Source organism: Teleopsis dalmanni, unplaced genomic scaffold (genome assembly GCF_002237135.1).
Source record: "Teleopsis dalmanni isolate 2A unplaced genomic scaffold, ASM223713v2 unscaffolded_contig_0676, whole genome shotgun sequence".
Classification (NCBI taxonomy): Eukaryota; Metazoa; Arthropoda; class Insecta; order Diptera; family Diopsidae; genus Teleopsis; species Teleopsis dalmanni.
Window position 1 is genome coordinate 1 of NW_024032058.1, and position 12,160 is coordinate 12,160.

Consider the following 12,160-nt stretch of genomic DNA (forward strand, 5'->3'; position numbering starts at 1 on the left):
AAAAAACTAAAACTAAACGTATAGTTAAAATATTTGTTACTAGTAGCGGAAATAATAGTTCATTGCTACTTAAAAGTATATTATTATACTACAACGATTGTTACCATAAATAAATATTTTTATAAATAATATTATATATATATGGGGATCCTAGTATTTCACTAGACGGACTCGCAGGTGAGACTAATCCCAAGTACTCACCCCCTCCGAAAGGAGGGCCTCCACGTGGTGATCCCTGGTAACGCTTTTAGCGGCTAATGCGAGCCATACCTGTACCCCTCCGATTCCTAAAATTCCTAACTGCAATCACTCCAACATCCTTTCCTAATTCTTCTCCATTACCATTTTCCCCCAATCCGGAATTGCGCGTGTTCATCGGACTTGTTTGCAGTCGGGGGTAACAGACTGTATTTTAGCGTCGCACCTCACTGATACCTGCCCGCCTCAGTGAGTAACTGTGGGCTTACCGTGTTACCGGGGGCTATGATACGGCGGACCTATTTTCCCCCACACTCGTGGGACCTATATGGAACAAAAAAATAATATTATAAAAAAACTAGCAGGAACACATACTGCAACTAGCCTGGCTGATTGGATGGAGTTTGATATCCAACATACCGATCGCCAGGCACACTTGTGGAAAGTGGGTGAAGAGCCTAGGAACATAACTAGTTCTTTGCTGTTTGAATCCAAAACGGGAATTCCGTTATGGAAGGAAAGTCAAGAAACTGTGGGCTCGAAAGTTGCACCGAAAAATGCAACCGTCGAAACACTACCACAGCCCTCGACAAGTACTGGACTGACTTCAGGCCAAAGCTTACGCGAAGTCAGGAAAACGACTGGCTTGAGTGGTGCGGGTACCAAATGGTATTTGCGCTACCTCAAGGAAGGCTTAACGCCTGCCGCGGCAAAGGAAAAGGCGCTGAATCGGTCAAAAGGTAGTCAAGACTCTAAGAAGAGGCCTGCCCAAGAAATTAATCCGATCGATGTCCAATCGGCTAAAAAGAGCAGAGGGAATGACAAACCTCTGCCAGTGAAAAATATAACGGAAATGGCTGCACCAAAACAACCGAGAAAAACATTATCGGGCAGTAGCTATGATAGTGTAGCCAATAGCTTAAGAATAGTCATCCTTCCCAAGTTTTACCCGGAGGCAACTCTCTCGAGAGACGAACAAGGAAAGATCGAAGAACTCCTCATTGAGAAGATGTATAAGGGATGGGATTCCAAGCTAAGATTCAGCGGAATACACTTTCGGTCAGGACTCATACTAATTGACTGTGTAGATGAAGAAGCGGCGAAATTCGTTCACAGGGCGGCACCTGAGCTGGACGGATGGGCTGGTGTTGAACTCACCACGTGTACCGGGGACAACATACCGAGTATATACATGATGACGGTCTACCTTCCGAGAGCCAAAGGTGTTGATACGGAAAAGCTGTTAAAACTACTCATCACGCAGAATGAGGGTCTGCATACTCAGCTATGGAGAGTAATTAGCGGCAAGGATGTGAAAAATGGAAAACTTCTGACGATTGGGATTGACAGCCTGTCGCAGGAGGCCATTAAAACCAACGGCTGTAGGGTCTTTTACAGGTTCAGCTCCGTCTCGGTCCACTTACATAAGGGGCGGGTGAACAAAGAGGGAAGTAACTCGGCTGGGGCAACCACACCAGCTGAGGGAACGCTATCAGCAGCCGTTGCGGAACAAGTAGAGGAGGCGGCCAGACATGAGATTAACGAAAGCAGTGTGAAACCTCACGGAAGTGAGGACATTGATGCCTTAGATCTCTCTCTCTCGTAGCTACAGGCTATCTACCAGGAGACGACACTCAGATACCATCTGTAGAGGTCGATAAACTGGTGGGCTACTGAAAGAATATGAAAATGCCACTCATACTTGGTTGCGACTCCAAAGCGCACAACGAAAAGTATAAACATCAACACAAGAGGTGAGTACCTTTTTGAATTTATAACTAGTAAGAAATTAACAATACTTAATGTAGGCAATTCACCAACATTTGCAACTAACTCACGCAAAGAGGTCCAAGGTATTACTATAGGAAATACTCGCGGTTGTGAGTTTGTCAAAAACTGGAGAGTATCCAGTGAACCTTCTATGTCTGATTACAGAATACAAAGTTGCTTTCAAAAGGCAACAGCGCCAATTCCACCAATATTAAGCGAGAAGATGGTAACTCCACCGAAGGTGAAGAGGAAAAGATACAATTTTTACTGGATGTTCATTTCTCAGGATTATCTGCAAACCTAGAGACAGAATCAGGACTACTAATCGCAAATAAAGTTACAAAGAAATATGGAAACCGACAGAAACATTTTCTTATTTGTAAATTAAGTAACAGATAGTAAAGTATACAAACGATTACAATGATAATGATTTTTAATGTACCGGCTAACCAGTTTAAACCAGTCTACTCTTTTACGTACTTACTTACTCCTGCCCTTCTCTCCTAAGTGGAGTTTTTCGAGAGGAACGGACTATTAACAACATTAATAATTATGTGAGGCGAAAGGGTATCTACCGACACTTAAGTGTACATTAATATACTAAATGCATTAAATTATACTAAATATTTTATATAATAATAATAAGTATTAAATAATATAAAAACAATAAAATAAATTAAATATACATTTCTTTGCTATTCGAATCTTCCTAAATTTTAATTATTTATAGTTATATACAACATATACTTTACATATTAAAATAAATTCATTTAAATTTGAATTAGTAGTATTATTGTGTATAAATATATACTAATTCGAGTCGCTGCTTTAAAAAGACTTACGGTAATAAAGACATACAGTTAGAAATTAAAAAAAAAGTAAAAAAAAAAAAATGCTTACAACTTGGCGTGTGTCTTCATCCAAATTTCTTTCGTTAAATGAACCACCGAAAATATGTTTTAACTACAAAAAAAGTTTAAAAAGAAATTATAAAAAATTAAATTAAATTTTATGGTATATGGAAAAATTAAATAAAAAAATAAATAAACATTAAAAATACCTAATATTTTTTTACATAATTAACTTAAAATCAAAATAAAAAAATTATTGGGGACTTTACTGCGGTTTATTGAGTCATTGATGATCCTCACTAGTTCTTTATGTTGTTCCAATAGTTTTGTAGTTCTAAACTATTTTTTGAAATTACTATTTACATACCACTAAAAATTCCTTTTTATCGACTCTTTGATTTCCATCAGTATCAAACATATTAAAAGCTATGCGAAATCCGGAAATTGGTTCTATAATGACAAAAAAAAAATATATTTATTTAATGTTTTAAAATTGTTAATAGAATCATTATATTTATTTATTTATTTATTATTACAATTCATTATTACTTAATTATAATATAAATTATTATATGTATTAAATTTTATTATATACTGAGTTATATACTTACTTGTTAGCACAGATAAAAGAAATAAATATTCGGTGTATGAAATAATGCCTGAAATAAGAATAATAAATATTAATATCGTATATAAATTAAAATAAAATTTAGATTTTATTTCTTTTAATATTTTTAACAAAAATTAGTTGTTTTAATTAATTATTTTAATAACAATAAACCTTAAATGAAGGAGTGTGTTTGGTAAGATAAAAATGATGAAATCACTGAAGAACTAATATTAATATTTTTATAAATGATTCTTCTAATCTTTAAGGAAGCAGTTCAAATTAAACAATTCAAGTGAGAGGTGAATGTATTCTAATTGAATTGCTTTTACCTATTTCATATATCTCAGACCCGTTCTTAAAGATTTCATTAATATAATTCGATTATCTTGAAAACTAAGTAACTAATAAAGCGTCAAATAGATTGATGTATACCATTTCCTACAACGCACACAACTCTGCGTCCAATTAACATTTGCACTCGCTCCATTGAAGTGCCCAGGTTTCTCCGTCTGAACCCTGGTTAAAATGTTCAATTAAATACCACCTACCCAATCGAACCCTTATCCTCATTTCCCTTCCATGACCACCAAGTATTATCTCTCCACTTCCTCACCCATGTAATCGTCTTGAATATCCCAACATACTATTCTCTTACAGGTCCCAGTGAGTTACAACAACAACAACATGTATCCCGTTAAGGTGATCAAGAGTATACACTTTTATATCGTTTCTAAAGTTTGCTTCATTATGTTACAAATAACCTGAAAAACCATTTTCATGAAGGTTTGATATACAAATATCTACAAGTATACATACAGATACTCTAAATGCCAAAATTGTCCAATCTGAATCGAATCAAACTGAAACCTTTACACTATCTCATATTAACATATCACGTTTTTATATTGTTTATTTCATCTATTAAATTTTTTTTTTGCATAATTGCATTTTAATTGTTTACTTTTAGATGGCTTCTTGCAACTCCGTATATAGTTAAAATATATTGTATCATAAACCGAACATTTTTAAAAGTAATTATATACGTTTATTTTTAGGTCCTGATTTAGCACCATAATCATACGTTAAATTTGGATCTTTTAGTATAGATTATATAGAGTAAAAATAGTGATTCTTTTATATAGTGTAATATATTGCAATAAAAATTTGATCAAGATTTTAATCACAAGTGATTTTTACATTTACTTTTATTAAATGGATGATTCTAAATATTATCAACTATGTACTTACCATTATCTCTGAGAGTTCTAAACATACGAGCTGAACCTTTCTTCAATGCTGGTGTTGTGTCTTTAATACGATTTAAGTCATTAGTCATTATTGATCGACGCTTAAGGCGTGCTATCGTCATATACAAAAGAAAATTAACAATACTAATATATGAAGAATAAAAACTGTTTACACATACGTCTGGGTTCTTGTTCCACAACTGAGTCCAAAAAATCCTGCGGTGTCATATAAAGCTGTCCATTATATTCAGCTGAAGCAAATTTGATAAATCTTCGTTCGCGTGGTGTTAATTTTATGGTTTTGTCATCTTCACGCTTAAATTAAGTAAATAAATTATTAATTTCTTTTAAACTTTATATGAATATAATTTAAGAACATTAATTTTAGTTGATGGCATTTAAATCATTTATAAGTATTTTTAATTATTTAAAGGAGAACCGTTTAAAGGAAAATGATTAATATTTAAGGAAAATGGATATAAATAAAATATGTCATAAAATAAATATTATTTATTCTGTAAATATACTAAAGCAGTAAAATGCTGTTAAAATTTTTTTTTCTGAGGGCCAATTACTTTGAATACATGATAATAATGGATTATACAATTTCCCTTAGTACAATCAGAAATTTTTACAATCTGATTGATTTAACAACCTCCAATTATAACAATGGAGGTTGTTCAAAATTATTGAAATACTCGTATAATATATGATGATAGGGATTCTGAATTGAACTTTTGGCAGTTTTTATAGATCCGTAGCCGATGATATCTAGGCTGAATAGTTAGTTAACTAGAATTACAAAAGCCAAGTTGAAGAAATGGTGTAATTTCTCTTCAATTGTTTAACCCTATCGAGATTAAGACAATTTGTAATGGTATGCTCTAAACAATGATAGGTATACCAAATAAAAATCTCAAAATGATAATCTTCTTTATTAACTGTGAACATAGTATTTAAAAATTGTATCCTAAATCTAGATGTGTGGTAAGAAAACGGCGGTTATTTACTACTTGGGTTGGAAAGGAAGCTTTATGATACTAAAAGCACCCATACCGATAATGAAGAAGACTGAATATTATTAGTAAAAGCTCATAATAAACAATCAAATAATCAATAAGTACCATATTTGGAATTTGAATACATAAAAAAATAATCAGCAAAAGATCTTTAGAAGAATGCATGATATTCATTATGCAGTTCCATGAAAAAATAGAGTAAATTATTACATTTAAAATTTTCTGTTTAGTAAAACAGAATATAATTTAATAATATAGAATAATTTAAAGATTTTTTATTTAATGTAATCGTACAAATTATTAATAAAAAAGTTGAAGTAAGTACCATATATCCAGCAGCCATTATTGATCTTAAAAAGACACATTACATTAACTTATTACTTAGATGAAAATATCCTCATAGCCGAAAATTTAACTAACATTAAAGCCAAACTATTCTATACAACACGACTGAAGGCATAACTATTACCAAGTTGAATGAGATGGCTTCCTGATATTGAAATTGTTTATCTTGCTAAATGAACCAATAAATATGAATGCAGTGATAGTTGAATATGGATAGTCTGATATGGCTAGTTTATGTTTAGAATATTGATTGGTCTGTCTAGATATAAGCCAAACATAGATCTATACATATGTTCTTAGCGATACCAAACGAAGCAATACTTCTATGTATGATTGTAGAATGTTAACCGTTTTTTCGAATATAGGCAGTACTTGAATTGTTGTTCTTAAGACATCTTTTTACTTCCTAAGTTGTGCAGTATCAATAATAATAGGTGTAATCGTAACAACACATGATATAAACGTAAGAGATATTGTAAAATCTTCTTTATTCCCATTTCTCTGCATAAGTTGTATATATCTTGAAAATACGTAAAACGTTATTAGTTGTACTATAACATACAATGCAAACAACATGGAAATGTAAACACACAAATTCAATCCGACCACTGAACAGCTTACACACAAAGAAAAGCTCAATATTTTTACCTAATATATTTTTCGTACTTTTGCGTCCAAATTCAAAATTGAAGAGATTTTTCCGATTCTTACTATTTGTAAATGTTAAGTATTTAACATCAATAAATTTTATTACGGCACAACTAATATAGCGATATAAGTATATCACTATCAAAGACTTATGGATTTTTTGGACGTAGGTTAGTTTTGGGTCGAGATCGCTAAACTATTTTTTCAAAAATAGTTATTTTTTCAAAAATAATTTTATACATTCCAATTAATGATTGTTTGAGGTGACAAGTTGTGGGTGTAAAAATATAATATTGAAATAAGCTAAGAATCTTCGGAGAGGTTGTTTGAAAATGATTGTACATCCGAAAAACTTTTGTAACTCAAACAAGCCTACTATTTTCTTTGATTATTATACGTTGTTTACTTGGAATTTCATCCGCAATTTTAGATTATTACTTAACTGTTTTTGTAGTGTTTTAAATATAAATAGATGTACATACAATAATCATTGTAGACCATTAAGTTTGTAGATAAATTATGTGTGGACTTTGTAACCTGATAATGAGCCAACGTACCTATCGTAAGTCGTAAGTACATAGCACGAAAAAGCATTAGTTTCTTTAACACCTTAAACTGCTACATCGTGGTAAATGTTTCTATATGGCGGATATATATTTAATACATCAAATTTATCAGATTTATCTTCATATGATTTTAATTAATTACCGACATTCAAGAATTGCTATATCATGTTAAACATTTCAAGATAGTTGATGTAATGCATAAGTATCATATTCCTAGTAACAATTCTTCCATAATTTTATTTTATTTTTGAAACTTATAGCACATTTACACTGTCTCATTAAGGCGGTTTTGCTCTATAACCACTAATAAGGACGATTTACCATACAAAAATCTTTCATATAATTGAGATCATTATCAATAAACCAGCTTATTTAAGGCAGAAATTGTCGAATGCAACCCTTAAAAATAATATTCCCACAAGGGAAATTACCAAAATTTGAAATATGTGTCATATGTTTTATATGTAAAATGTAAACAAACAACAGCTGAGCTGTAAACAAAGGCGCTGAGGAAGTAAATATTTAATACAATTTTTGTTTTTACTAATTAAATATGTAATATATATATATATAAATGAATGTGTGTTTGTCTGTATTCGATGGATTCAAAACTTGGAAAATTATTAGTCATATCCCCGGGAAGGTTTTTATATTATAAAATATTGGAAAAATCCACAAATTTTAATTTTAAAATTTAAAATATGGCACTAAAGCGAAGTTCTATTGGTCGAACTACAAATCAAGTAAAAAGAAGAAGAGAATAACGATCATTAGAAACAAGTGCGCAGAGACAGGCTAGGCAAGAAAGATATCGAGTTCAGACTGCTCTTGCTCGATCATTAGAAACAAGTGAGCAGAGACAAACTAGGCAAGAAAGAGGTCGAGTTCACACTGCTCTTGCTCGATCATTAGAAACGAGTGAACAGAGGCAACCAAGGCAGAAAAGGAATCGAATTCGCAGTACACAGACAAGACGAAGGATACATGCTGATTTGAATTTATGTGGTTTCAATTAGAATCCCCTTTACAATTACAGTCTTCATCCAAGTGTAACTATTGGAAAAATGGTTAAAAATTGTACGTAACATATTGTGATGAAACACCAGGTATGTGTTGTGCAGGCAAATTTATTACCATTCTGGATCACTAAAAACCGTCATTTAACAGGCGGTGTAAACAAAATGCAGTTTACTAAAAATAGAAGTCAATCTATGGCAGGATTTAATATGTCAATTATATATTTATTTTTTTTATATGATATGATATTAAATGAAGTTTATAAAAGTTCTATAAGCTGCATAAATGAGCTCGTTATAATGTGAACGTTTCCTTATTAATGTAAATGAGCAAATGTCTAAATGAGACAGTGTGAATATACTATTAGACTGCTACTAGTGTTTGCAGATGATTAATGCAGAGAATACAAATCTGCAAAATGTTAATTTGTTAAAATGTTAATGTAAAAGCTAATTTAAAATTGGTTAGTATAAATGAATTAAGCGTTGCCATATGTATCATACGTAGCTAATTTAAATGGAATGGAGGCTAATTTAAATGAAAAGAAAATATTAGTTAAAAAGTATAGTTGGTATATTTAAAGTATTGTGTTACAGCATTCACAACACAACGTTTTTTTATTGATTAAACTTGACTTTGATTTTTTAAAATTTATTTGACTTTATTGATAATTTATTTAAATCCACAGAAAATAAAAAATTACATAATAATCGAATCCAATTAAAATACAGCAAAGTATTTGTTGCTCAGCCGCAAGGCCTACGGTAGATGGAAACCACTTAACACCGCAGTAGTAGTGAAAACTCCCACGCCATCGCACACTGTTTGACAGCAAACTTTATTTATGTTTCAAAAATGCTTGAAATTATAATAAAAATAAATTTATCTATTTAATCATATCATTTTGATATTTTGTATGCAATTACATTATATCATGACTGATTTACAATGGATACGCGGTTGGACGTGTTTCATTTATTGGATCAAGCAGCAGCAATGCCATTATACAAGATATGACTGTTTCCAAATAAATAACACATATTATCGAGTGGAAAAGAGAAGAAATAAATAAATAAATGATGAATGACTTCGAAATTTAATTGCCACCTACAACAGTATCTGCATAAAATCGTCGATGCCTGTGCGATGACGCTAAAAAAGGATGATGTCAGTCATTTATGAAGAATTATCACCGAGATTAGGTGGTAGAATACCAAATTTATATGAAAAACGATAATGAAATAATTTTATATTTTTATAGCCTGCAGACATGTCCCCAGACAACTGTGCTCTGATTGGGACGGGGCCAAGTTCAATAGACCATTTCAATGGTAGTAAAAGGCAACGCAGCGCGTGCGAGTGTGTGCGGTCTCATACCACATCCATTGTTATGGGTAATTTAATACCAGGCAAAAGAATTATTGGTCTCAAATAAAAAAAATAAATAAAATGCAGAGAATAGAGATTTGATCATCGTTAAGATTTTTGCCTCAGATTGAGTTATTCAACAATTTGTTCGATTAAAGTAAGGTACAATGTTATTGATATGGGTGAGCCGAAAAATGACACTAAATGCAAAGACTGGCGTTAAATGTCAAATTTATTGTTATTACTTACAATTTATTTTAATTTTAATATCGTTTATACACTTGTGAGTTATAATTTCATAGAATCTTAAGAACGTCATAATAACTATTATAACAATAACATCTCTTTGAGAGATGAGAACGTGGATTGAAGGAAGTATTCTCAAAGATGAATGATATTTTTCACAGAAATATTTTTGTATTCAGTCGAAGACAATATGCTTTTAATTTAATTATTTGAATATATATATTTCAATATATAAACATTCATTAATATTTTGTGTTTTTGGAAGTAACAGAATGATATACGTAATATATATGGATATATAATTCGAATTATGCAATGACATTGATTTGTATACTGTTTTGAGGTATAAAACTAGGCATACTAGCTTTCACTACTAACCTACATCACGGTTATCCTTATCCACTTAGGATTAGTGGTGGCACATTATTTTACTTCATTAATTGTGGTGGCCTTAAATTATTCTTAACTTATAATAAAGAGCAAGACGCTGACAACCAATGGTCTTGAAATTTAATCGAGTAACGTAAGTGTTGCTATCGTGAACATCTATAAAACATTGAGAAATACTTACTAGGTATGGTAAGAGAAAAAAAATATATACTATTAGTTATCTAAATAGAAAAAGTGTACGAAATAATGTGAATTATTCCCAGTTTAATGTGAATGTTTTATAGTTAAGCAATGGCAATAGGACCTAGAAGTAGCAAAAAATTGAATTTATTCTGAATATAGTCCTAGTAACCTTAGCAATCTAGTAGAAAGAAGATATTTGTATCGGCGCACTTGCACAGATACATAATGTTATAGTACACTTTAAGAATCAAAGATTAACAAAAAAAAAAAACAGTTATTACATTCGGTGAAGTGTGATGTGATTGATGATAATTTGTAGTTTATCAGAATAAAGGTTTAGACCATTACTTAGTCTTAATATATTCTGAAACTCTAATTTTCAAATCTTTATCAGTGGAACAGGCTTTGGAACGCTAAGATCCATATTGAATTTTTATTCTGATAAAGCTCGTATATAGATGTAGGTAATGAGTAGATCGAAAATATATATATATTTTAAATATAGCTACTTATAGTCAGATCATCTATTCGATGAATCAGTAAGATACATACCTACTTTACTGATATATTCTCAAAATTAGGAAGTTAGGTGTCAATCTAATAAAAGTTAAGATATAGGTTGTTTTTGTTATTGGTGTTAAAAATAAGCATGGAACAAAAGGAAGTTTTTTTAAACTTAGTAAAACTTCAACCAAAATGTTTTAACTGATATATAAAATTTATTTTTGAAACCGTGCAAATCTGTGTAATTTCCCCTATGCTTTGCGCCTTGTACTTTCGTATTAAACCGTTCTTGCAATAATATTTATAAGGAAGACACCTCAATTTAGGTCCATATATGCTAGCATATTATTGTTCATTTTTCAGTTTTAATTCATAAAGTTTCAAAAGAATGAATTGATTATTACGGCAATACTTTTTATTTCTAATCTTGTAGGATAACTAAGATATGAACCAATGATATATGTTGTTATCTGATAGTATAACAGTTTTAAAGTCTTCCTGTTTGCTCTACCTTTTTTCGAAAAGGATATTTCAAAGTCACAGAAAACTATTTAATGGTTTGTATTGTATAACTAACTACACAGATATTAAAAAAATAAATCAATATTTGATGTATGATCTAATGCAACAATGTCCAAACCAGATAAGATCGCAGACCGATACAAATCACTGATAATGTTAAATTTAGCTTTATTAATTCATCATTGATTTATCTTTTCCAATATTATCAAAATCAACATTATTAATATAAGTTGTTGTCATACGAAAAGTATTTTATTTTTCATGTATTATTGACTTACGGCACTGAAGGCGAGTTTTTTGAACCAATTGTTCAAAGAAATATATACTAAAGTTTTGGTCAATTATGTAAATTAAGGTAAAACATAATAAATTATTTAATATATTTTAATTCATTTATTTGGGATACCATTAAAATAAAATAATGTAGTATTATTAAAATATAATATAGAAAAATTTACCTAATTGTGATAGATTAGAAACATGTCGCGGGCCGCATAAATATTAGTCGTGGGCTGCATGAGGCCTTTGGGCCGTGTTTTGGACAGCTCTGATCTAATGTATCACACAACAACGAACGTTGCAGAGTTGTGATGTTTCGCGTTTTGATACACTCAAGTACAGAGGGTAATCTTTTTATTATTGTATATAACTGTATGATAATTTTTTAAATTGTATA

The 12,160-nt window shown here is 30.9% G+C and overlaps 2 protein-coding genes across 2 annotated transcripts; one reads left to right on the plus strand and one right to left on the minus strand.

Annotated features, from left to right (window-relative positions):
* The first annotated feature begins 124 nt into the window (after positions 1–124).
* On the plus strand, positions 125–2,099 carry LOC119663638. The gene is made up of 2 exons (XM_038073249.1): positions 125–1,952; positions 2,007–2,099. The coding sequence occupies exon 1, from the start codon at positions 527–529 to the stop codon at positions 1,802–1,804; it is 1,278 nt and encodes a 425-aa protein (XP_037929177.1). The 5' UTR covers positions 125–526; the 3' UTR covers positions 1,805–1,952; positions 2,007–2,099.
* Positions 2,100–2,821: 722 nt separating this feature from the next.
* LOC119663639 (calcium uptake protein 3, mitochondrial-like) lies at positions 2,822–4,994 on the minus strand. Its single transcript, XM_038073250.1, has 5 exons — positions 4,856–4,994; positions 4,678–4,788; positions 3,431–3,478; positions 3,187–3,269; positions 2,822–2,931 (listed from the first exon to the last, which is right to left on the minus strand). Exons 1-5 carry the CDS (start codon positions 4,902–4,904, stop codon positions 2,836–2,838), a joined length of 387 nt encoding a protein of 128 aa, XP_037929178.1. The 5' UTR covers positions 4,905–4,994; the 3' UTR covers positions 2,822–2,835.
* Between the last annotated feature and the right edge of the window lie 7,166 nt (positions 4,995–12,160).